This window comes from Phyllostomus discolor, chromosome 4, assembly GCF_004126475.2.
Source record: "Phyllostomus discolor isolate MPI-MPIP mPhyDis1 chromosome 4, mPhyDis1.pri.v3, whole genome shotgun sequence".
Taxonomy (NCBI): domain Eukaryota; kingdom Metazoa; phylum Chordata; class Mammalia; order Chiroptera; family Phyllostomidae; genus Phyllostomus; species Phyllostomus discolor.
Genome location: NC_040906.2, coordinates 106,174,202 through 106,198,326, shown reverse-complemented (window position 1 = coordinate 106,198,326; position 24,125 = coordinate 106,174,202). Strand labels below are relative to the sequence as shown.

The 24,125-nt window shown below is 57.2% G+C and overlaps 1 protein-coding gene across 6 annotated transcripts in view; it reads left to right on the top strand.

Annotated features, from left to right (window-relative positions):
* The window catches only part of COL11A2 (collagen type XI alpha 2 chain), a 29,869-nt gene extending 6,042 nt beyond the window's left edge, over positions 1–23,827 (top strand). For 2 of the 6 annotated variants that reach the window (XM_028510539.2, XM_036023911.1), the window contains exons 6-67: positions 658–849; positions 1,729–1,806; positions 2,441–2,503; positions 3,177–3,356; positions 5,681–5,740; positions 5,841–5,882; positions 6,106–6,168; positions 6,556–6,630; positions 7,114–7,200; positions 7,454–7,510; positions 7,674–7,727; positions 7,814–7,867; positions 7,966–8,019; positions 8,210–8,263; positions 8,422–8,475; positions 8,558–8,602; positions 8,763–8,816; positions 9,166–9,210; positions 9,413–9,466; positions 9,662–9,706; positions 9,846–9,899; positions 10,140–10,184; positions 10,375–10,428; positions 10,556–10,600; positions 10,810–10,863; positions 11,173–11,280; positions 12,354–12,407; positions 12,680–12,733; positions 12,825–12,869; positions 12,954–13,007; positions 13,123–13,167; positions 13,310–13,363; positions 13,465–13,518; positions 13,748–13,801; positions 14,166–14,273; positions 14,396–14,485; positions 14,673–14,726; positions 14,950–15,057; positions 15,176–15,283; positions 15,422–15,475; positions 15,572–15,625; positions 15,807–15,914; positions 16,121–16,174; positions 16,421–16,474; positions 16,703–16,756; positions 16,909–16,962; positions 17,302–17,409; positions 17,788–17,841; positions 18,016–18,069; positions 18,193–18,246; positions 18,672–18,725; positions 18,972–19,079; positions 19,174–19,227; positions 19,382–19,435; positions 19,677–19,784; positions 19,936–19,989; positions 20,282–20,317; positions 20,521–20,574; positions 20,671–20,938; positions 21,394–21,506; positions 21,824–22,030; positions 22,689–23,827. In XM_028510539.2, coding sequence (XP_028366340.1) covers positions 658–849; positions 1,729–1,806; positions 2,441–2,503; positions 3,177–3,356; positions 5,681–5,740; positions 5,841–5,882; positions 6,106–6,168; positions 6,556–6,630; positions 7,114–7,200; positions 7,454–7,510; positions 7,674–7,727; positions 7,814–7,867; positions 7,966–8,019; positions 8,210–8,263; positions 8,422–8,475; positions 8,558–8,602; positions 8,763–8,816; positions 9,166–9,210; positions 9,413–9,466; positions 9,662–9,706; positions 9,846–9,899; positions 10,140–10,184; positions 10,375–10,428; positions 10,556–10,600; positions 10,810–10,863; positions 11,173–11,280; positions 12,354–12,407; positions 12,680–12,733; positions 12,825–12,869; positions 12,954–13,007; positions 13,123–13,167; positions 13,310–13,363; positions 13,465–13,518; positions 13,748–13,801; positions 14,166–14,273; positions 14,396–14,485; positions 14,673–14,726; positions 14,950–15,057; positions 15,176–15,283; positions 15,422–15,475; positions 15,572–15,625; positions 15,807–15,914; positions 16,121–16,174; positions 16,421–16,474; positions 16,703–16,756; positions 16,909–16,962; positions 17,302–17,409; positions 17,788–17,841; positions 18,016–18,069; positions 18,193–18,246; positions 18,672–18,725; positions 18,972–19,079; positions 19,174–19,227; positions 19,382–19,435; positions 19,677–19,784; positions 19,936–19,989; positions 20,282–20,317; positions 20,521–20,574; positions 20,671–20,938; positions 21,394–21,506; positions 21,824–22,030; positions 22,689–22,829 — 4,605 coding nt within the window. In that variant the 3' untranslated portion in view covers positions 22,830–23,827. Of the gene's footprint in view, positions 1–657; positions 850–1,728; positions 1,807–2,440; positions 2,504–3,176; positions 3,357–4,633; positions 4,727–5,680; positions 5,741–5,840; positions 5,883–6,105; positions 6,169–6,555; positions 6,631–7,113; positions 7,201–7,453; positions 7,511–7,673; positions 7,728–7,813; positions 7,868–7,965; positions 8,020–8,209; positions 8,264–8,421; positions 8,476–8,557; positions 8,603–8,762; positions 8,817–9,165; positions 9,211–9,412; positions 9,467–9,661; positions 9,707–9,845; positions 9,900–10,139; positions 10,185–10,374; positions 10,429–10,555; positions 10,601–10,809; positions 10,864–11,172; positions 11,281–12,353; positions 12,408–12,679; positions 12,734–12,824; positions 12,870–12,953; positions 13,008–13,122; positions 13,168–13,309; positions 13,364–13,464; positions 13,519–13,747; positions 13,802–14,165; positions 14,274–14,395; positions 14,486–14,672; positions 14,727–14,949; positions 15,058–15,175; positions 15,284–15,421; positions 15,476–15,571; positions 15,626–15,806; positions 15,915–16,120; positions 16,175–16,420; positions 16,475–16,702; positions 16,757–16,908; positions 16,963–17,301; positions 17,410–17,787; positions 17,842–18,015; positions 18,070–18,192; positions 18,247–18,671; positions 18,726–18,971; positions 19,080–19,173; positions 19,228–19,381; positions 19,436–19,676; positions 19,785–19,935; positions 19,990–20,281; positions 20,318–20,520; positions 20,575–20,670; positions 20,939–21,393; positions 21,507–21,823; positions 22,031–22,688 lie in introns of those variants that run through there. The other 4 variants (XM_036023912.1, XM_036023913.1, XM_036023914.1 and 1 more) reach the window with 4 other exon arrangements.
* The last annotated feature ends 298 nt before the right edge of the window (positions 23,828–24,125 follow it).

Sequence of the window (24,125 nt, the reverse complement as noted above, 5' to 3'; positions counted from 1 at the left end):
CATCTGCTTACTTAACTCCAAAGGGAAAACAAGAATAATATAAGGTTTCTACCATTCCAAGGAGCTCCCCATACTGTTCTGGAGATGAGGCAATGCCCTAAACTACAATGCAAGGCAGGGTTTGTTAAGCATCACATATGGGCACAAATAAAAGCCATTGGAATTCTGAAGTGGCTTCCCCTTCCCCCATTTCTAGAGGTCCTGGGAATTCTCGTCATTACTGCCAGTAGGAGGTCAGAACAGCTAAGGCTGGGCCACTGTCTCCAGGAGTCCCTGTGAAGAGGCTCAATCAAGCATTACCACAGGGGCAGGGGGTAGGCAAAGGGTATTGAATTTAGAGTTGGACAGTATGAATTCTAGTCCTTATTCTACCACTGTTAGTGACCTTGGGCCAGTCATCGCCTGTGAACTTTTCTGAATGGAATGTATGTGAACAGTGGGCATAAAGATCCTTGCACTACTGACTTCCCCAGTTGTTGCAAAGGTCCAATGGGGACTGAAAAGGGCTGTGTGCATGGAGGGCTGACGATGACCTTCTCCTGTTATATAGTTATGCCTAGGATTGGCCTCCTACCCTCTGTCCCAAACTATACCCTTTGTCTCTCTCTGAGGCCCTCTCTGCCTCCCTCCATTGGCGTTCCTTCCTCATGTTTGCAGGGTGATGTCCAGGAGCTTGTCATTGTTCCGGGGGTGCAAGCTGCCTATGGATCCTGCGAACAGAAGGAGCTGGAGTGTGAGGGGAACTGGAAGGAGAGACCTCAGAAACAACACTCTTACAGAGCCCAAAGATCTCCAAAGCAGCAACCATCAAGACTTCATAGGCTCCAAAACCAGGAGCCCCAGAGACAGGTGAGGGAGCTAGGTGGACCCCAAACTAAAGCACACCCCAGGGAGGGAAGACACTCCAACATCGCCCCAAGAGAATTCCTCCAATGTCCAGAGCACCCCATCCTATTTTGGGCCTCCTGTTCTCCCCTCCCTAATGCCCTTCCCCAGCCATATCTCCCTATTCCCATCACTCACCCCCCAGTCCTCATTCATCAACCTTTTTATTTTCATTTCAAAATAAAAAGAATCATTATGAAGGATTTGTGGCTGGGAACTGTGTCCCCTCCTCGTGTCTCCTCCTCTCTGCCAGTCTTCCTGGAACTATGTCCTTGCGTTTCCCATTCCTTCACTGAATTAAGAGATTAGGAGAGAGGGTGAGGGGCTGAGACTTTAGGACAGAGGATAGGAGAGCAGACTAGGGGAGAGATAGAGACAGGGAGAAAGAAGTTGAAATGGCGAGACCTAGGAGGAGAAATGGGGAAGGAGTAGAAGATAGAGGGAATCCTGAAAGAGTCTCTGGAAGGTGGAGGTGGGGCCATATCTGGCCCCCATACACGGAGGCGCAGGATAAGGGGCAGTGTGGGGGGAAGGGCGGGGAGACTCTGGATTGGGTAGAGCTCCGAAGGTTAGGGTGACAGATTTGACCTGGGGTCAGTGGTCTCAGATCAGAGTGCCAATCTCTTAATTGTGTCTGCTTCTGTCCTACATGCGGGATCCATCCCCCTTTTCCTGCCTCTCCCCATCTCTCTCCTGTCCCCCAACCTCTCTTTTCATCTCCAACTCTGTTTCTCAACTTCATGCCTATCCTGTTCCCCAATCCCGAACCATCTCACCACCCTCACTCTATCCTCCCCTGACCCCCCCTTCCTACCTATCCCACTGCCCCTTCCCTACCCCCAGCCCACTGAGTCTCTCCACTATGACTACGAGCCCCTCTATTACGATGTGATGACTGCAAGGACGACCCCTGATTACCAGGTAAACTTGAGAGACCTCTTCCTTTCTTTTATTTCTCCCACCACCCTGTGCAGATATCTATGACACCAAGTGTGAGGAAAGACACCATGTATTTAGATAATGGGGGTTTCCTCACTGCCCCCTCCCATGTCTCTGTGCTGCAGAGGCCTGGGAGCCCCAACCACAGGGCTCCCCCTTCCCCCAGGTGGTGCCACACCCCACCCCGAAAGTCTACCCCACCTGCCAAGAGGTCAGCAGCCTGGCAAGCATCCCCCTCACCAGGCTGGAGACCCCCTTGAATTGGAGGATCGGGGCCAGCCTCCCCACTCCCAATGCCCAGCTCGGCAGACAGCCTTCCCCACTGTCAGGGGCCCCCTCAGGACCAGAGGCAGTGGTTACTGGCAGGTAGAGCCAGGGCATCCAGATCTCTGCTTCCAAACCTCTGTAATCACAGAGTCACTCTCCCTAAACTGTCCCCCTCCAAAGGGGCTGTAAGATCTGAGATTCCCCCCACCCTTAGCACAAGCAGACACTACCCTCGGGGAGAGGGACATGGTGCTGCTTTGGTTGCTTTGCTGCCCTTCTCGCTAACCTCTTTTCGTCCCTTCCCATCCCACCCCCATGCTGTTCTCCTCCCCCTCCTCCTTGGGATTAGTACCCCACCCCAGGTGAAGAGGAAGGAGTCCTGGAATCAAGCCCCTTGCCACCCCCTGAGGAGGTAATTCCATCCCCCACATTCATCCCAGCTGGGGGCAGTGGATGGCTGTCACCCACCCCTCAGGCCCCATGCCATCTTGATGAATCAGCCCCTCCTCTGGCCGGAGGGCTCTTTGTCATACTCATTTATGGTCTTCTGTCTCCTGGTCATTCCAGACCAATGGGTCTACTTGTTTTTCTCAGAACCATTTTTCTTTAGTGTCTATGTCTCCTTCCATTGTTCTTTGATTTCGGAGTAGCTTCTTCTCCATGTTGCTGTCAAATAGTTTTACTTCCTGTGTCATATTTCTGTTCCTAAGAGCCATTTTCTGTCCAGTGCCATCCTTTGTTCTCTTCTTCCCTTCTTTCCACCCATTTCTTTGGTCATTCCCTAAACTCCATTGTCTGTCATGTCCATGGACTGTCCACACTGAGTCCAGCCCTCTGGCCACCCTTCTTGTTATTCACCATTTCTTCCTACCAAGCCCATTTTCTGGACATCCCTCCTGATTCAGGGTCTTGATGGCTATCACCTTTCTGTACAACTGCTCCCCTTGCTCTTCTTGGGAGAAAAACTCCAGTCCCAATTCCTTCATAATCCTTCGGGCTAGAAGTTTTCACACCTGGGGTCCAGGGAAAACTCCTTTCAGCCCTAATGCCCCTGTCTACCCCTCTCCCTCCCCATCCCCGGGAAGGAGCAGACAGATCTCCAGGTCCCCTCCACAGCCAACAGGTTCCTGACAGAGGAATATGGGGAGGGTGGCACAGACCCCCCAGCAGGGCCCTACGATTACACCTATGGCTATGGGGACGATTATCGTGAGGAGACGGAGCTCGGCCCTGCCCTCTCTGCGGAGACAGCCCGCTCAGGAGCCGTAAGTGAAAGGAGCTCCTCTTCTGTTCTTGACCTCCAGTGGGAGCTGCAAGAATTGCTTCCTATTGTTTTTAATTATTGTCTGTTGGCTGTGAGCTACTTCACATTGGTGGTTTGCCATTTTCTGTCTACATAAGGTGTATCTGTTGCTTGAATGTATAACTTCCTGCCTTCCCCTGCCAAACTTCTTACCCTGTGACTCTTTATGGATTCTTCTGCTCTGGGAAATGGGATTTTTAAAAAGTCTTATGGCAACTTCCTGTCTTTTTTGGCCACTTCCTGTCTCAATCAAGATGAATTTCATAAAGGTTTTGATCAATAAGCCCTTACCTTCTGTCCATTTTCAGTCTGTCTCCATCATTTCTTCTTGGTCAAAACAGTTTTATCCATGTTGCTGCCAAATGATCTTGTTTCCTGTGTCACACTTTCTAACCTATGGGTCACAGCCCGTCTGTCCCTTCCTGTCTTCTCCAGTCATGCCATCCATCTTGGGGACTGTCCCATATTAGACTGAAAGGGGCCTTATTTGTACTTTGACTAGTTTGTCATGCTGTCTGTGACAATGTCATTTGATAACGAGTTACTTTCTGTGTGTCTCAGGTCATCCAATCATAAAGTTTTCATGTGGGCCTGGACATTTATCGTGGTCATTTCCTGTGTGTACTTGCTTTCATGTTTGTGTTTTCTGGGAGAATTGTCTTTCATTGTCATCAACCCCTATCCAGGAGTCACTTTCTGTCTGCTTTGTGAATGTCTTCTTCCTCTTGGTCATTGTAGTTAGGTGGTTGTTGAAAGTCTGCTTCCTAGATTTTCTTTTCTTGGCGGCTTATTATTATTATTTTTTAACAAGAGGGAGAGAAACATCAATGTGTTGTTGCCTCTTGCACACTCTCAAGTGAGGTTCTGGCTTGCAACCCAGGAATGTGCCCCAACTGGAGGCGACCATTTGGTTCACAGACCAGTACTCAACCCACTGAGCCACTCCACCCAAGGCTCTTGGCTACTTCTCGTTTGTCCAGCTATTTCCTGTTTGTCCAGTTCATTTTCTGACCATCTTGGCCATGTTTATTTTTTCTTGGCCCTGGCATCATTCTTGCTTCCAAGTGTTTGTCCCTTCATTCTGTTTCCTGTAGTTGTTTTCCATGTCTTTAACCACTATCTGTTGGTTGGGATGTTTCCTGTCTACTTGCTTCATCTTTTGCCTGCCTTGCAGCTAGAGCTAGCTTCTCTACCTGCTGCCTCATGCCATACCACCCTTCTCTAATATTGCCACCCTTTACCCTCTATTGCCTTTTTTTTCAATGCTGCTTTCTGGAAATTTGAAGTTGATCTTTGATGTGGGAGAGTTTGGAAATTGATCAATACTGTTTGGTCAGGATGGAGGTGGAAGGGGCATTCTGGAGATCTTTGCTGGAAGAGTTGGGTGGTGGTGGTTAATATCCTCCATTCTCCCTGCCCTCATCTTGGTCCTGGCCCCAGAGTTGGGGGTGGGCATCTGAGTGGAAGTGTGGAAGGGAGGCAGTTGGTGGGCTTGGAGTACAAATAAGGGCCAGAGGGAGGGTGTAGTGTCCTTGCTGGGAGAGGAACGGTGGAGACTTGAGAGGATCTGCTCAGAGGCTTGAGCAACTTAGCCCAAGAGCTGTATTTTTTTTCAAAAACCAGCTATGGGGTCTTAGTTTAGGATATCAGTGGGGACTGCCCTCCAAATTTACTTAGAGTATGGATGTTTAACCTCCAGGGAATTTTAAACTTGTGAACTCCTTAAAATTCTAAGAAGAAAAAAATCTGTGCATAAGAACATCCATTTTTTCTTTTCTCAAGACTCTGTAGGCTACATTAGATTCTCATATGGGTCCGTGCTCTTCCCCCAAACCCTAATACCCATCTGTCCATAATCTTGGAGAAATTCTAATTTGGTGGGCTGGAGTTAGGATGAGGAAGTCAATGATTTCTTAAGATTCTAAGGATTCCTGGGGTCAGAGGAGGTTTGGGGGATAAGGAGGGTCCTCCAGAAGAGGCTTTTGGAAGGTTGGTGGGTTTGGGTTCCCTTGAAGGTTGTGAGGATCTTCCTGAAGGAGGTTCTCAGGGAGATGAGGAGGTTGTTTTTGCTGAAGTGGGGCTGGGAATTGGGGTGTGGGGAGCCCTGTGTTCTCCTTCGCAGGCCTGGAGGTCTGTGAAGAGTCTTGGGGGAGGGGGAGGGGATTTGGGGTTAGGGTCAAGGTCTCCAGAAGACCTGAAAATGAAGGTGGGGGTTGGGATGGGAGAAGCCCCAGGGTCGTGGCTGCTCTCAGGCCTCACTGGGGGTTACATGTGTGTCTCCCTCAGGCTGCCCGTGGACCTCGGGGGCTAAAGGGAGAGAAGGGGGAACCTGCAGTGCTGGAACCTGTAAGTCACTCTGGTCATTGAGCTGAGGACAGTGGGAAGAAGGTAAGAAATTAGGGGTGCTAGTCCTGTAGCCCCTGACTTTTAAACTTTGACTCCGCAGGGTATGCTAGTTGAGGGGCCACCCGGCCCAGAAGGCCCTGCGGTAAGTAACCCATAAGTCTCTATTCTTTTCTCAGAAATCCTTCTATACACTCATTTGTGTCTTCCCCACATAAGCCCAGGCCTCCTTCTCAGAACTCCAGAGCGTTTTTTCAACCGAAGCCCCCAGACCCACAGATCTTTTCTGTAAAAGATGTACCTCTTCCCCCACTCTCCCATCTTCTCTCTGAATGTCCACACCTGGCCCCTCCTCTTTTGTTCCTTAGGGGTTGACTGGTCCCCCTGGCATCCAGGGCAACCCAGGCCCAGTTGGTGACCCTGGTGAGAGGGTAAGAGAGTGTCCTGTATTGGTGAGGGGGAGGGAGAGAGGCCTGCAGAGAAGCCACTAATACCCAGTGGGGCACCATGCTTAGTAGTTTCTCATTAGCTGGCTGATCATTGAACAAGGGACTGGTGTGCTCCACAGTGCTCACAAAGGAGGGCAGACTGGTTGGGGAGGAGGACAGTAGTTTTCCCCTCATTTTTCTCCATAGGGTTGGGGGTTACATGTGTGTCTCCCTCAGGCTGCCCGTGGACCTTGGGGGGCTAATCCTGGGGTTCAGGAAAGATCTAGGGAAGTCTGCATTTATCCTATTGGTGGGGGGCTTCCAAATGATGCTAGGACTCTAATATCCCCCTATCTGTCACCTATCCTCCTCATTCTCTCCCTACTCCAGGGCCCCCCTGGCCGAGCAGGGCTCCCTGGATCAGATGGGGCCCCTGGCCCTCCCGGCACATCCCTCATGCTTCCAGTGAGTTGTCTTCTGAGCTTTGGAACTGGCTGATGGGGAGGGCAGGGGGATTGTATTGTACCATCAAGAACCAAAGGTCAGGGAAAGCTGGGGAGTCTCTAAAGACCATTAACCAAAAGCGATTGATCATTGGGTTGGAAGAAGCAGGGCCTCATTAGATGAGCTAGAACCCAACATGGATCTTCTAGAATCAAACTTGGATCATCTAGAACTGAGCAGAAAATTCTATATTTCAGGGGTCTAGAACCAAAGGAGAGTCTTTTTGTGGGCAAGAGGGTAGAGAGTGGGGGAAGAGGACAGGAGCTGAGTTTCTGAAAACCTCTAAGTGGTCATCTGAAACGCCCTGTGGAAGATGCAGGAGGAAGGCACAGTGGGTGTCCCTGAGCCTGGGAGTTGGGGCAGGAATGCTGGATGACACCTCTGGCTGGGAAGGTCACAGAATTTCCAGAAAGAGAACCTGGGTCTTCTCTCCCTGCCCATCAGTTCCGGTTTGGCAGTGGTGGGGGTGACAAGGGCCCTGTGGTGGCTGCCCAGGAGGCTCAGGCCCAGGCGATTCTGCAGCAGGCACGGGTGAGTAGCGCTGAGAGCATCTTGGTGGAGGGAGGTGTATGGGAGGAAAGGCAAGACTCTAGGAAGGGCTGGAAGGGTAGGTTGGAGGGAATGTAAGGCAGGGGAAGGTCGGTTGGTTTGGGGCTGAGAGAAAGGTTGGGGAACACATAGGACAGTGAAACAAGGAGCGGAAGGGCGAATTTGGAGGGAGTACTGGGGTTGGGAGGTCTCCAACCACCTCTTCTCAGCAATGCTGTGTCCCCTGCTCCTCTAGCTGGCACTCCGTGGACCCCCTGGACCCATGGGATACACAGGTCGCCCTGGACCCTTGGTGAGTGAGTAGAGGGTAGGGTAGGAGAGTCTTTATTTGTGTGTTGGGGTATGGATAGTTCGGGAAAGGAAACACATCGAAAGTTATTTTTCTTCTTTTAGGGGGGTTTGAGGTCACTGTTGGGTGTGTCCTTCAGGATAGCCAACTTTCTTCTCTCTCACAGGGACAACCTGGGAGCCCTGGTCTGAAAGGAGAATCTGGAGATCTAGGACCTCAGGTGACACCCCCACACGTTTGATCCCCAACCGAGCACCCCTCCCCGCTCTGATGCCCATTGACCCTGCCCTGACTTTCCCTCCCTAGGGTCCCAGAGGACCTCAGGGCCTCACAGGCCCTCCTGGCAAGGCTGGGCGAAGGGTAAGTGACTGAGTGTGAGATGGGTGTGGGTGGGAGATGGGGCACAGAGTGTGGGGGACTGTCCCCTGCTTGCGCTAACACCTCCCTTGCATCTGCAGGGCCGAGCAGGTGCTGATGGAGCTCGAGGGATGCCTGGAGAACCTGGAGTAAAGGTGACAGACTGGGCCCCTCTCTGATGTTTAGCTCACAGCTCCATCTGAGCTCATTAGTTTTCTGAGGATGACTGAGTTCCCCAGGTTCCTTTTCGAAGTGGCACCTCCCCTTGCAGGACACAGTAGGGAGGGATGGGGTGGTGTGGGAAAGGGACTGGGACTTCACATGGGCTATCCCCTTTTCCCTTAGGGTGACCGAGGCTTTGATGGACTCCCAGGGCTTCCTGGGGAGAAGGGACATAGGGTGAGTATATTAGAGGGTAGGAATCTCAAGGCAAGGGAGGCAGGCTGAGGGTCCCAGCAGGAGCGCAGTGGCTGAAATTGGTTGGCTAATTGGAGAGGGTCAGTGTCTGCTGTGTTGGGGATTCTGAGGCCCCTCGTACCTGTTTGTCCATTTTCCAGGGTGATACTGGTGTCCAGGGCCTTCTTGGGCCCCCTGGCGAGGATGGAGAGCGGGTAAGTGTTGTGGCCAGGGCAGGGGCTCAGTATGGGAGAGGGCTGGAAGGTGAGGCCACTTCACCATGTCCTCCTCCTCCAGGGAGATGATGGGGAGATTGGGCCTCGGGGGTTGCCTGGAGAGTCGGTGAGTGTTCAGGGGGCCAGGTTGTGGGGGGAAGCGGGGGAGGCGGAGGAATGGTGGGGACAGGGAAGGTTCTGGGGATGCCAGAGGATGGTCATGGATACGAAAGGGACACTTTTTCTCTCACCCATGCATGCCTTATCTTCCCCTCACCTGAGTGCAGGGACCTCGGGGTCTCCTTGGCCCTAAAGGCCCACCTGGTATTCCTGGACCACCGGTAAGTGACTGCCCCTGCCTCCCTTCCAGCTCCACCTCACTAGCCCCCACACAGCCCCACTTCCGCCTCCACCCCCAGGTGCCCTTTCAGGGCCATGTGGTACAGGGCACGGAAGGCTCTGAACATAGCAAAAAAAAAAAAAAATCCTCAAGAAAAAACAAACCAACCCCACAGACCCACACCCTGTGGATCTGGGCTGGGTGTGTTTGCTTGGGTCTGGGATGAACTGGAGGACTGACGGATGCGGCTCTGCCTGTCCCACCCTCTGGAAAGGCCAGGCCTCTCAGAAACCGCAGGTCTCCAGGGTTGGGCTGCCTTCCAGCCTGCTGATACCCGTCTCGTGTTTCAGGGAGTCCGAGGCATGGATGGTCCCCATGGTCCCAAAGGGAGCTTGGTAAGTGATGGGCAGGAGACTCCACCTGACCCTTAGCCCCCAAGTTCCCTGCCAAGGTTTTGTTCCTTTTTTGCCACCACCCTGCCGCCCTGCCGCCCTGCCTGCTGTGGTTCTCACCCTCTGGCTATTCCTGCTGTGACTCAGCTGCACCCTAAGTTTGTCACCATCTCATTCTGACCCATGCCTGGTTGCCTGTTTCTAGGGACCACAAGGAGAGCCAGGACCCCCTGGACAACAGGGCACTCCTGGGACCCAGGTGAGGAGTCCTGTCTACCCCTTCTCCAGCGTTGGCGACTTCCCCTGGGCTTCCACCGTGGGTCAGACCTGGGTGGGAACAAGAAATTAAGGGTCTCAGGTCTTCACTGTTCATACCTTGAATGGGGGATGCTGGCTGGAAGAGAGAGCGCCCACTCCTATGGGGCCCCTATGACTTCTCTCTCCCCGTGTGCAGGGTCTCCCTGGGCCTCAGGGTGCCGTCGGCCCCCATGGAGAGAAGGTGAGTGACTGAGTAATCTGGGGAACAGCATATGTGCTGGTGGGGGGCTGTCAAGAAGGCCTTAAATGTCTGGCTGGGACTTTAGCCATGTTCAGACCTGACCCTTCTGGTGACCTTGAATGTCCTCATCTTGCTGCAGGGTCCTAGAGGGAAACCAGGGCTCCCTGGCATGCCTGGCTCAGATGGATCCCCGGTGAGTGGGCCCCCACTTATTCCAAATGCCCTTTTCTCCTCCACCCCACTGAATGACCTCCAAGGACCTTCAGCGACTATTCACACCACGTGCCCCTTGCAGTGGGAGGTCGCTGAGGGTGCCTTCCCGTGGTCAGTCAGCTTTATCAGGTCGCAGGAGAATTTGGGCTGAAGAAGCATGGAGAGGGGTACAGGGAATGTGACAGAGGCTAATGGTCACATTTTTCTTTCCTACCCCCAGGGTCACCCCGGGAAGGAAGGTCCCCCTGGAACCAAAGGAAACCAGGTGAGATCTTCCCCGCCCCCTTCATCCCCCGAAGGGCTTTCCACCCAGACTCTGCACTCTCAGAGTCCTTGGGATTTGTCTCCTCATTTGCTGGGCTCTGATACTTTTTTCCAGTGTCACTTCCATTTTTCTAAACCCCTGAGGCCCCACCTTATGACCCCTTTAGTGATACCTCTCTCTCTTTTCCCAGGGTCCATCCGGACCTCAGGGTCCTCTAGGATACCCTGGACCTCGAGGTGTCAAGGTACAGACCACCAGACTGGGAGAAACAGGACTGTGTTTGGGGGAACCAGTTGGGGTCTTCAGAGCTCCGTCGTTTGAACCTAACCTCCATCCCTGATTTCTGTCTCTGTCTTCCTGTCTAACTTTAGGGTGTGGATGGAATTCGGGGTCTGAAGGGTCATAAGGGTGAAAAGGTGAGCATTGTGCCCTAACTTCCCAACACCTCCATCCCGCCCCCACCAACCTCTTTGTCCGTCGCTTCCTCGCCTCCATCCCTCTTGCCCGCCCCATGCTGCCCTTCAGGCCCTGGAATCCACCCATCTACCCATGTTCTCCAAATCCTCTATTTTAACCTCCTGACCCTGTATCATCTAGGGTGTCTTCTCATTCCCAATTTTTTCAGGGTGACGATGGCTTTCCCGGGTTCAAAGGTGACATGGGTGTGAAAGGTGACAGGGTGAGTAGAAACCTCTACACTGCCCCCCAACTCTAAGTCTTAATGATCCTCCACTTCGGACCACCCAGCCGGTTCCGTTGGTACCCGGAGTCCCCATCCCTGGTGCTCTGCACTCTTCAGGGCCCGATCCCAGCAGTACAACAACCCCTGTGGTCACAGCGGTCTCCTGCCCCGTGCGGCTCCCTGCCCTGCAAAAGCTTCTGGGACCCCTGCCAACCCTGCTTGGCCTTACCGGGGCCCGCCTCTCCCCTTGAGGCCCAGCCCCCACCCCCGGTCCCTGACACCCACCTCTCTGACCCTCCCACTCAGGGTGAAGTTGGAGTCCCTGGTTCTAGAGGAGAGGATGGTCCTGAGGGGCCGAAGGGACGTACTGGGCCCACTGGAGACCCTGGGCCCCTTGGGCTCATGGGCGAGAAGGTGACAGGGGATGAGGGAATCTGTGTCTGTGTGTTCTAGGGACACGGAGGGAATGAGGGCCTGGCCACTGGGATCAGGGTGGGCATGGGGTTGCCAGCAGCTGGAGTCAGTGAGTCAATTAGATATGACCATGCATCAATTATGCTCCTCTCTTTATGTGGCACCTCCTGAACACTGATGGATTGAGGGGCAATGGATAAGAAGTCAAGGGAAAGTCCCTGTCCTGCAGAGTTTACAACAGATGGGTGGGAGCAGGGCATAGAGGCTGTCACAGGGTAACTGTAGGTGCAAGGCAGACCGCGTGTGTGTCTGAGTCCAGCCTCAGAGCAGCAGGAGTTCTGAGAAGGGAGGGAGGGAGTCAAGAGCTGGTGGGCTCTGGATCTTCAGAGCTAACTTCCAAGGACTTACTGTATGCCGGCACCGTGCTAACTTGTCATATCCACCCCGTGCTGTAGGCACTATCACAGTCCCGCTTCGCAGAGGCACTGGGAGGTTAAGATGTTTGTTAGTCACATAGTCAGGGAGGGGCAGAGCCAGGGTATGAGCCCAGGCAGCCAGGTGGCAGAATCCCTGCTCCCAACCTCCGCTCCACCGCTGCCTGGGCAGGATGGGCCTGCAGCAGCAGGAGGCAGGGGTGTACCCAGGGGCATCAGGAGGTAGGGGTGCATGCTCAGGAAGCTGGGGTGGTGCAGAGCATGAGCAGAGGGCAGAGGCGGTCCCCAGCTGTGTGGAGGCCTGCAAGGGACAGGCACGTGTGCTGAGGAAGGTAGAGCTGAGGTCAACAGGTAGGCAGGGACTAGATCACAGCCCCCAGGGACTTGCTGGAGCGACAGACTTTAGTCCCCAGACACAGGGGAGACAAGATCCCAGCACTGGACTTGGGGAAAATTCACTCTTGGGGAGGAGAGCTTACAAAAGCCAGGCAGCCCATGAGGTGGGAGCTGAAGGGCTGGAGGTCTGGTGGGGCATGTTGCTGGGTGGGGGCTGGCTCCTGTCTCTGAGGGTTGGGTTTTCCAGGGATGGACTGGTATCATGGCTCCTTGTGCTCCTAATTGCTCGCTGTCCCTCCACAGGGCAAGCTGGGTGTTCCTGGTCTGCCTGGCTATCCTGGACGCCAAGGCCCCAAGGTGACATGATGCCCCATTTGTACCCCTCATCCTTCTCCCTTCCCTGACACCTAATTGCAAAAAATGCAGGCTGACAAATCGGTGGGGTTGTAGAGAGGATTTAGCCCACCCGGTCCCTAGAGGAGGGCACAGAGGCCCAGCGAGCAGCAGGGGTTTGACAGCCAGAGCCCAGGTCCCCCACACTGGGCCTCTACCACCTCTTCTGACTCCCTTTGGCCCTTCCTAGGCCCTTCCCTTTTCTGACCAATTTTTTTCTTCTCCATTTTCACCAGGGGTCCCTAGGATTCCCTGGTTTTCCTGGAGCCGGTGGAGAGAAGGGGGCCCGGGTAAGCTGGCAGAAGGCAGGGTGCAGAGGGAAGGGCTGCTCCGTGGGGAGCCCTGCACTGGGTGACGTCGTCTCTGCTTCCTTCCCACCAGGGCCTGTCGGGGAAATCAGGGCCTCGGGGAGAGCGGGGCCCCACGGTGAGTGCAGCAGGGAGAGACACCTGAGGCTCAAGATCCAAAGGGGTGTGTTGGTTTTTCTAACACTCCTCTCTCCTCTTCTAGGGTCCACGGGGTCAGCGGGGACCCCGAGGAGCCACTGGAAAGTCTGGAGCCAAGGTTAGTGGCCTTGGCAGGGCCCCGTGGGCAGTCTGTCCCTTAGCCCAGCTCCCCTGCAGCTCCTCTGACCTGGGGGGAGCTGGGAAGCAGCTCCTCTGACTCTGTTTCCCGGCAGGGAACATCGGGTGGCGATGGTCCCCACGGGCCCCCTGGAGAAAGGGTGAGTGTGACTGGACTGTCCCTGTCCCCGTGCTCCCCAGGGAGCCTGACTGGAGCAGCTCCCTCTTACCTCAGGGAGGAAGCTGTGTCCCCTGTGCGGCATCCGATCCCATTTCCCCTGCTCAACCTGGCTCTGTCTCTAGGGTCTCCCAGGGCCTCAGGGCCCCAACGGATTTCCTGGTCCCAAGGGACCTCCGGTAAGCTGACCTCTGATCTCTGGCCTACCTTGGTTCTCTGAGTCCTTCTTCCCAATTCCCTTCCCTGCCTAAAATTCACCTGACACCTGAACCCCTTCCAGGGCCCCCCTGGGAAGGACGGGCTGCCGGGGCACCCAGGCCAGAGAGGAGAAGTGGTAAGTGATGCCCTGGCCCCCTCCGACCCTCACACTCCAGGGCTGTCTGGAAGGCCCACTGGGCCAGGGAGGCTCTCCTGGAAGAGTGGAGAGCATCCTGGTGTTCACCACTCAGATCCATGGCCAAGGACGTGATAGTGACCCCGCTCTTCCTCCGGGCACCGGGGCTCCAACCCCTGGTGTCCATACCTGACTGTCCTCACTGCTCTCGCCTCTCTTCCTCTCTCAGGGATTCCAAGGGAAGACTGGCCCCCCTGGCCCCCCAGGGGTGGTGGGACCTCAGGTATGTCTGCCCTCTGGAGTTAGTCTACCTGCCTTCTCCTCCCCTTTCCCCATCACAAGGCCCTGCCCTGGACCCCAGGCTGGGGTAAAGGCGGGGCTGCGGTCAGTGGCGGGGATGGGTCTGGAGCTCTGATGCCCAACTTCAGCCTGTTTCCTGGGCCAGTTCTCATTTTCTCAGTTCAGAGAATGGCAGTTCCCCAATGGGGACATGAGGTGGCCCAGGAGAGCCCCCAGGAATTTCCCAGAAGCTTTGGGGCAGGGATAAAGGGGTTCTAGAGGGGCATTTTAGGGATGCCAGGGTGGCCGCTTTGGGCACATAGTGGGGTGAAGGGTCTGAGACTGGAGTCTCTCTGACTCTTTCCCAGGGAGCTGCAGGAGAAACCGGGCCCATGGGGGAGAGAGGTCATCCAGGTCCCCCAGGACCCCCTGGAGAGCAGGGACTGACGGGAACAGCTGGAAAAGAAGGAACAAAGGTCAGTAAGGGGCTGGGCAGAGGGAACCTGGGGACCAGGGTTGGGGATTTGAGGGGGGTCAGAGATCTCTCTGCATGATTTGGGAGTGTAGCTGTGGGTTACCACCCTTCCTTTCCTTTTAGGGTGACCCTGGTCCTCCTGGGGCCCCAGGGAAAGATGGTCCTGCCGGGCTGAGGGGCTTCCCAGGAGAGAGAGGCCTCCCAGGCACTGCTGTGAGTGTGACGCTAGCAGACCGCCTATAAGAAGTCACTGCAAGTCCTGGTGCCCCTCAGAGTCACCCTACTCCCATCTCTCTGAGCCTGATCCCCTCCCCTAACCCTGCATATCTCCTGGACCCCTGTTCCTATGATGCCCCCCCTTCCTGTCTCACAGCTGTTGCTCCAAATCTCTGGCTCATAGGGCGGACCTGGTCTGAAGGGAAGTGAAGGTCCGGCTGGCCCCCCTGGCCCCGCAGTGAGTCTGGGGTCCCTGGGGGCGGTGGGGAGGAGCCAGGGAAGGGAGTGAAGAGTGCAGAGCAGCATCTGGATCTAGGCCAGCCTTGTCTGGGCGCAGGGACTGTAGGGCCAGCCATCGTGCATCTGATGCTGGGCTGTTCTGGGAACCGTGGTCAGGGGTCCTCTGGTGTGGGTAGGCGGTGGTCTCTTCCTTGGGGGTCTGACTCCATTTTCTCCCTTAGGGATCCCCTGGGGAACGAGGCACAGCAGGATCTGGAGGACCCATTGGTCCCCCAGGACGCCCAGGACCTCAGGGTCCCCCTGGAGCAGCAGGAGAGAAAGGTGTCCCGGTGAGTGTTGGGGCCCGGGAGGGGTCTGTGAGCTCCGGGGTTGCAGAGGGTTTCCCGTGGGGGTGTTTGAGAATGAGGGTTGTCTTCAGGTCATGACTCTTCTCTTTACTTCCCACAGGGTGAGAAGGGCCCCATTGGTCCTATTGGCCGCGATGGGGTGCAGGGTCCCGTGGGGCTTCCTGGTCCTGCTGGCCCCCCAGGTGTGGCAGGAGAGGATGGAGACAAGGTGAGGGAACCCACAGCCCCTGGACCCAGAACCTTTCCAGATGAGACTGCAGATCTGGGCGTGGCCCCCATCCCTGTCTCATTACGTCCCCACTCAACCCCGCCTCCTTTCTCTGAAGACTCATTTGTCTTCTCCCAGGGTGAGGTGGGAGACCCCGGACAGAAGGGCATTAAAGGGAACAAAGGTGAACATGTAAGTGTTTATGACCTTTGACCCCTAGCCTTCAACCTCATTCCCACTTGGTCTTCCTCCCTGTCTTGGTGTCTCTGACTCTTTTTTCTCCCCTAGGGCCCTCCTGGACCCCCTGGACCCATCGGTCCCGTGGGGCAGCCTGGAGCAGCGGTGAGTGACTGATGCCTGGCCCGCTCCGCCAGAGGCCCCAGCAGTCCCCTCCGCTGCTGGGGTTGGGGATGGGAGGAGGGGGCTCTGGGCCTGCCACCCAGCTCTGTGTGGGGCTTGTGGATGGAGAACATCTGACTGTGACTACCTCTGTGTCCTCGTCCCTGCCTTCCCCCTACCTCAGGGAGCAGATGGGGAGCCCGGACCCCGGGGACCCCAGGGACACTTTGGAGCCAAAGGTGATGAGGGAACAAGAGGATTCAATGGGCCCCCAGGACCCATTGGCCTACAGGTGAGTTGCGGGGTGGAGATGGGCTGAGAGCTGGGGTCAGGAGCTGATGATGTGTGTCTGCTTCAGACCCCGCCAGCCTCATTCTGTTAAGGAAAGGGGAGGTGGGAGTGAGGAACGAGGGCAGGCACATGGGACCCCACAGAGGGAATGAGGGACCTAGGGTGGGTTGCTCACCTGGGGCTGTGCCGTGTATACCACCTGCACAGGGTTTGCCAGGCCCCTCTGGAGAGAAGGGAGAAACAGGAGACGTGGGCCCTATGGTGAGTGTGAACCCACTGATGGTGTGTGACCCTAACTGGCCCCAGCCCCTCCTTGTAGTCATCCCCACCCATTCAGCCCACCCCAGCACTCCACTGCTACTGTCCCCCCCGCCCCCCCCACCCCCAGCTCCCAGGTCTGGCTGCCCCTCCTCCCTGCTCAGGATCTCTGCTTGGCCCAACCCCCCACAATTCATGTGCACCCAGTGCTGTGTCCCTCACTTCCTTGCCTTATCTGTTTCTCCCCAGGGACCACCTGGCCCCCCAGGACCACGAGGCCCAGCTGGACCCAATGGAGCTGATGTGAGTCCTCTCAGTCCCTTGTCCCTTTAGGTCAATGTGGCCAGTCCTTTGCTTCTAGTGAGTCCTATTTCTAGTCTCACCTCAGATGCCACTAGCAGCCACTGGCCTCTGGGAAGGCCTCCTGTTGTCTCACTGCTGCGACGACCTTGGGGGCCCTCATCCAGGCCCCGCCTCTGGAATGGTACCTCCTCTCCTGAACTATGATCCCTATTTCTGTTCCTCTTCCAGGGTCCACAAGGTCCCCCAGGAGGTGTTGGGAACCTGGGTCCCCCTGGAGAGAAGGTAACTAGGAAGGGGTTGAATGGCCTGGTCTCAGGAGGGTGTGGGGTTGGACTTCTGTCAGTTTTGGTTGGGGGTCAAAAGAGAATGAGGCATAGGTAATATCAGGATATTTTTTGGGGGGAAGGAGGATTTTGACCCCAATCTCCTTACAGGGGGAGCCAGGAGAGTCAGGATCTCCCGGGGTCCAGGGGGAGCCGGGTGTCAAGGTGAGTGATGGCTTTGAGGCACCCCTCCCCAATCCCTTTCACCCCTCAATGCCACCCCCACTGTTGCCATGACCTCGTGGAGCTGGCCCTTCTCCACTGCCCGGGAGTCTGTGCCCCAGCCACTCGCTCTGGGACCTGTCCCTGAGTCTGAGTGGGCCCTGCCACCCTCTCCGCCAAGGGAAGAGAGGGCAGGGGACCCGCTATGGGCTTGCCTTTCTGTGTGCATCCTACTGTCGCTGAGGGGACTGGGGGAGGCTGAAGGAGTCTTGGAAGCAGGGGCTGCATCGTTGATCTTCAAGACCCCCTCGGGACCATCTCTATCCTCTACTCATTCTCCAGGGCCCACGCGGGGAGCGTGGGGAGAAAGGAGAGTCGGGGCAGCCGGGAGAGGCGGGACCACCAGGGCCTAAAGGCCCCACCGGGGACGATGGCCCCAAAGGGAACCCTGTGAGTATGGGGGGAGGGGCTGAGAGGAGAGTCCTGTGAATGGGAGACCTGAGAATGGATGTGCAAGGGTCTTGGAGTGTGGGGAGACCAAGAATGAGGGGTACCTGGGGGGCAGACTCTGGGAATAGGGTCTTCTGGGGAGGCTATACAGTCTACGATCCAGAGAGAGAAAACATGAGAGACAGCCTCGAGCTAATACCCGAACGTGTTAGAAGGCGTGTAAGCATGGGGGCGGGGTGCAGGAGACCCTCTTCCTCGGGTGGTGCGGCTGGGCACTGCTGGCAGAGAGGGAGTGTGGCGTGTGCCCACAGGGACCTGTGTTGGCCCTGGGTGGGCTTGGGGCTTGTGAGCCTGACCTTTGTTTTCCTTCTGCATTAGGGTCCTGTTGGTTTTCCTGGTGACCCTGGTCCTCCTGGAGAAGGTGGCCCTCGAGTGAGTCTTACCCAGTGGGGGGAAGGGGCAGCGGCAGTGGGCCTCTGTGTAGCTGGTGGGCCTGGCCGTTGGAAGCCAGGGGTATGTCAGGGCAGCCGGAGGGATGGGAGAATCAGCAATTTTCTGGTGGTACCAGCCAGGTTGGGGCCCTCTGACCTTCTTTCATCCCTGCAGGGCCAAGATGGCGCAAAGGGTGATCGTGGAGAGGACGGCGAGCCAGGGCAGCCTGTGAGTGACCAGGGAACCCCTCTCCCCACCGCTGAGCCCAGTCCTTCAGACCCATTGCTTCTCTTTGCCCCACCCCTGATGGGTCCCTTGGCTGGAGACTAAACACTCACTCACCCTCCCTAGGGATCCCCTGGCCCCACCGGGGAGAATGGACCCCCTGGACCACCTGGAAAGCGTGTAAGTGAGGTGGACACCTGGGATCTTCAGGGGCAGTCCTTGGGTGGGGTGGACAGAGGATGGGCAAGAGCAGGTGGGATGCCTGGCATCTGGTCTGTCCTGGGGTGGCGGGGTGCCCGAGCACATGTGTTTGTAAGTACTCCGTGCATGTTTAGGTACATTTGTTCCTCGGGTTGGTAGGCAAGTGCTTGCCAGGGGTGGTGGTGTGTGTCTCCCTGTCAGAACAGGCCCTGGAGGAAGGGCCCCTGCTGGGCCAGGGGTTCACCCTTTAGTTGCTGGGGTAGGAGGTGGGACACTAAGTGGCTCCTCACCAGATGCTTAGAACTACTAAGTATTTTAACGACTGGTCCAGCTCTGCCTGTTCTCGCCACCTGTGCGTGGGCCTCTGCACTCGCATCCACTCTTCCTTTCTCCCCCCGCTGCAGGGTCCTGCTGGCACACCTGGTCCTGAGGGGCGGCAAGGAGAGAAGGGAGCCAAGGTGAGGGAGAGGCTGCTCTGGATGCCGGAATGTTCCCTTCACCTTCCCGCCCCTTTGCCCCTCAGATTCCTCTGTCTACCTCCCCCATGCTGAGCCCCTGTGGGAATGTGGTTCCCTACACTTGCTTCTGCCCCGGGCTTCTGAGGTTTCAGCCCTACTTTCTGCCTCAGTCTACCTTGGACTCCCTGCCCCCACACGCACTCCCCGCCTCTGCCCCTTAGGACACATTCCTTGTATGTGTTTCAGGGGGATCCTGGTGCTGTGGGTGCCCCGGGAAAGACAGGCCCCGTGGGTCCTGCAGGCCCATCAGGAAAACCTGGCCCCGATGGTCTGAGGGGGCTCCCAGGCCCAGTGGTGAGTCATGGAGGGGAGAGGCCGGGTGGGGGGCGTGAGAAGCCCATGACAGGGGACACTTCTTCTGACCTCTGGGATTTCCTCCAATCTGTAGGGCCAGCAGGGTCGTCCTGGAGCCACAGGTCAGGCTGGGCCTCCAGGTCCTGTGGTGAGTGATTGTGGATTGGGCGGGGTGAGTGGGGGCGATGGGACACCTTGGGACAAGTGGGCATCAGCTGAAGCCCTGAAGGAAGTGGGAGGTGGTGGGCGGAGAGCTTGGTTTCACCTCTCCCTGGAAAGAGTAACTTCCAGTCTCCCCACAGGGACCCCCAGGGCTTCCTGGCCTCCGTGGTGACGCTGGGGCCAAGGGAGAGAAGGTGAGTGACAGAGACAAGTAACCAGGTGCTGCTCCCCTCACCTTCATACTTACCGCCTGAGATGTGCGGGACCTGCTCCAGGCCTCCAGCACCAAGTCTCCGGGGTCCTTACTCAGTGAGGACAGTTCACAGCCCCTGTGCCCACATCTCTCCTCTCTTCTGGGCTCTGACCCTCACGGTCTTCTCCAGTGTCCATGTGTCTCCTCTCTGCATCCCCCTGACCACCTGTCCTCTTCTCCAGGGTCACCCAGGTCTCATCGGATTGATTGGGCCCCCTGGGGAGCAGGGAGAGAAGGGTGATAGGGGACTTCCTGGCCCTCAGGGCTCCACTGGACAGAAGGGAGAGACAGTGAGTAAAGAGTGTGGTCCCGGAAGGTCTGGGTGGAATGGGGGTGGAGATTCCCCTTGGGGGTGGGAGGGGTTGTGAGTGGGGACTCAGGGTGGCATGCAGGAGGGAGTGGGGAGAGGGGCCCATTTGAAGGAGGCCCTCCCTTTCCTAGGGTATTCCAGGAGCCTCTGGCCCCATTGGTCCTGGAGGGCCCCCTGGCCTCACTGTGAGTATCCCTCTGTTCTTCCACTAAACCTCACCTCTCCTCCTTCTGTAATTTCCCAGTGGGTTCCATGGCAACTGCCATTCCAACAAGCATAGGCCTCAGTTTCTCTTGTATGTTATTACACCTGCAGTGTTTCCTTCCTTCCAGGGTCTCCCGAATGTCCCCACGTCCCCATGCCTGCCCCTCCTGTGGTAATCCCACTGTCCTGTGGCCTCAAACTTTGCCTCTCCATTCCACTGTGCCACAGCCTTTTTTTGTGGCGACCATCTCTTTCTTGTTTTTCATTTCACAGGGACCTGCTGGCCCCAAGGGAGCCAAAGGAGCCACAGTGAGTAAACCCCAGCCAGCCTTGACCTCTGCCCCTTCCCCAGGCTGGACTTGGAACTGTCTCTCCAGAGCAAACATGCACCCCCAGTGCAGCCCTTCATTCCCTGCCTGGATACTGAGTTGGCCCTTCTGTGACATTGACCTCTCTGTGACCTGGACCCTGGACCCTGGACCCCTCCATGACCTCATTTACTCTTTTGGCAGGGCCCAGCTGGACCCAAGGGAGAGAAGGGCATCCAGGGCCCTCCGGGACACCCGGTGAGTGGGGAGTCATGGCCTGCTTCTTTGACTGTCCTTCTCCGTCCTGGTGTTTCTCTGCCCACCCTCACCCTCTCCATTTGTCCCTCCATCCAGGGACCCCCGGGTGAGGTGATTCAGCCCCTGCCCATCCAGATGCCCAAGAAGACTCGGCGCTCAGTGGACGGGAGCCGCCTGATGCAGGAAGATGAGGCTGCACGAACTGGGGGGGCCCCGGGCAGTCCTGGGGGGCTGGAGGAGATCTTTGGCTCACTTGACTCCCTGCGGGAGGAGATAGAGCAGATGAGGCGGCCCACAGGGACCCAGGACAGCCCTGCTCGCACCTGCCAGGATCTGAAGCTCTGCCACCCAGAGCTGCCCGATGGTCAGTGCGGCCTCAGGGGACACAAAGCTATTCACAGCAGGGCGGGCGTGGGCCAGCAGAATGGCTGTTGTGTGAATCTTGGGGAAGGTGTTGCGGGGCTGAAGGCTGAGGGACTGGAACAGCAGCTATTCACCAGCCAAGTCAGTATTTCAGCACCAGTGTGCGCCAGCCCGACGTCCACGTGCATGTGTGTGCACACAGACGTGTGTGCAAACCCACAGCCACACATCCAATCAGGAGCCTAGGGGTGCTGCTGGGGTCCAGGTGTCATGGATGGGGCAGGTGGACAGGTGATGAGGGAGACTGAAGTGGGGGCCTGTGTTAGGGGCCCTGAGTCCCAGGACTGGGACGTGGCGGCATTGTGGGGAGAGCTGGGAGAGTGGGAAAGTGGGGCAAAGTGCATCTTGGGTCCAAGCGCTCAGGGCCCTGACCCTCCGCTCTCCCTCACCCCACAGGAGAGTACTGGGTTGACCCCAACCAGGGCTGTGCTCGGGATGCCTTCAGGGTGTTCTGCAACTTCACAGCGGGAGGGGAGACCTGTGTGCTGCCGCGGGATGACGTCACACAGGTGAGAGCTGGCCTGGGTCTGCCCCCTCCCTGTCAGGGGGAGTGGGTTGTGGGTTTATGTGTGACACGCCCCCTGGCCTTCTCCTTTCCTCCGCTGCAGCCTTTCCTTCTCACCAGTCCTGCAGTGTTCACTACATCTCCTTCCCTTGGCGACCCGAGACGCACCCTCGCCTGCTCTTTACCCCCAGACCCCTGGCTCCTGCTGGGCCCTCTTCCCCCCCCCCCCTTTCCTCCCACCCGTTCCCTGCTAACGCCCCTGGCCCAGCCGCCCTCTTCTGGCTGCCCTGCCGGGTCTAACTCAGCCCCCTCTCCTGCCAGTTCTCCTACGTGGACTCGGAGGGCTCCCCGGTAGGCGTGGTCCAGCTCACCTTCCTGCGGCTGCTCAGCGTCTCCGCCCACCAGGATGTCTCCTACCCCTGCTCTGGGGTGGCCCCTGAGGGCCAGCTGAAGCTCAAGGGAGCCAATGAGGATGAGCTGAGCCCGGACACCAGCCCTTACGTCAAGGAATTCAGACAGGGCTGTCAGGTGGGAAGCAGGAAGAGCCCTGGAGGGGCGGGTCCCAGGCTGGGCAGCAGGAAGAGCCCTGGGCAGGGGCACCTGGGAGAGCAGGAGGCCAGATCCCTGGTCAGATATGGCTGAGGGAGCTCAGATGGGGGAGAGGGGGTGGGGAGGTGGGGTTCACCTGTGTGCAGGCAGCAGTCACCCGAGCACACACGTTTACATAGGAGCCCAGCAGAAGCTCATGGATGGGGCAGAGGGGCAGCACCCTCATGGAGGCGCAGGGACACAGACCCCCAACTTGCACATACATCCCCCCACACATGTGGGATCATGCCGGCTAATATCATGCAGTGCCCCCCCAACGCATGTACACACGCACACCCCTGAGCAGTCACGCAGACTCATACCCCACCACAGGCAGGCAATCTCAAAGACAAACCTAAAGTCGCACACACTGGGTCATGAGTGTGTGTGCACACTCACCACACATGGGCACAGACAGCCTCCTGGCTCTCCCGGCCTGACTCCCTGGAGGAAAATTCAGCCAGTCTGAACATGTGACGCTGTCAGGGGAGCTGCTCAGGGTGCTCAGAGGAGAGGTCCACCGGCCCTGAGGGCAGGGCACCCATGGGTGCGGCCCCTCCCCCAGGCTTACTCCCCTCTCTCCTGTGTCCTCCTGCAGACACAGCAAGGCCGGACGGTGCTGGAGGTGCGGACACCTGTGCTGGAGCAGCTGCCAGTGCTGGACGCCTCCTTCTCAGACCTGGGAGCCCCCCCGAGGCGGGGTGGGGTGCTGCTGGGGCCTGTCTGCTTCATGGGCTAGGGCCTTCTCTGTCTGACCCTGTCCCTTGAAACCAGGCCCACCTGGAGCCCCACAGCATCAGCTCCAGGCCGCCTCCAGAGGGGGCTCCTCACCACCTGGGGACCTTGGGCCAGGGCACTGAGAGCCCCTGGTATGGGGCAGACCAGGGGAGGGTGAAGCGGGGTGCCGGGACACCCCTGGGAGGGGAGGGGCTGGGGTTCATGGGCCTCCCACCTGGAGCCCGTGACCTGATAGACAGCTGACGCACTCATTTACAACTGGCCTCCCAGTTTCCCCAAATGAGAGGAGGAGAGAAGGAACACTAAGTTTTTTGTATTTAAAAGTAATTATACTAATTATTTAAAGAGTGGAAAACTAAGTAACTACAAAGATAAAGAGAAATGCCAACAAAAATCAGTGGACCTTGGAGACAGGGCCCTCCAGGGTGCGCCCTGGTAGCCTCGTCCCGGCCTCAGGGCCTTTCCTCAGTGACTGCGGGGAGGGGTTCGGGCGGAACCCCAACTCCCTCCCCCCCGCCTGTGGCACCCGCTGTGAACACTGGAACATGCGGTCCCCTTGGGCTCGGGGCTCTGACTCCTCATCCCCATGGACTGGCTGTCGGGCTCCCCACCTATAGCCTGCTGTCCTGCACTTGGTCTGGGCCTGGCAGGAACGCCACTGCCCTGGGGACACACAGGACAGTGAGGGCCATGTGCAGGGCCTGTATTCAGGGGGCGGTCAAGACATCGAAATCTTCTGTAATAGCGGGAAGTCACCACGGCCCTGAGCCCCCTGAGTATCCCACTGCCATCCTGTCCCCCGAGTCTGTGCCCGGGCACCCCCTCCCTCCCCCTGACCCGGCCATTGAAGGGAAATGCCTATGGATGGAAGGGACTCCCAGGACCTTGTCTGTCCCTATGACCAGCGTCCAGTCTGATTGATGGTTAAAACATGTGATTGTTTCCTCCTAGGGTGTATGTATGTGATGCTTGTGTTGTTACCTTTGTCCCCACCAAACCTCTGTTCCCCTTCCCCATTCTTCCTGATGGGCTGCAGCCAGAAGGGGATGGCTTCATCCCTGTTCCCTGCGGGGCCTGTCCAGCTGGGGTGCCATAAAGCCTGGCTCACGTGCAGAATCTCACACGGATCCCCCAGTTCTGCCTGGCACTGCTGCTGGGCTGGTTCTGGGGAAGGGTGTGCCTCAAACACCCCCTCCCCATCTTTTGGGGCTAAAAGCCTGGAGGGAGCCCCAGATGGCCCAGCCTGAACTCTTTGCAGATGGGAAGACTCAGGCTCCCTTCCACAGCAACTTTCCTG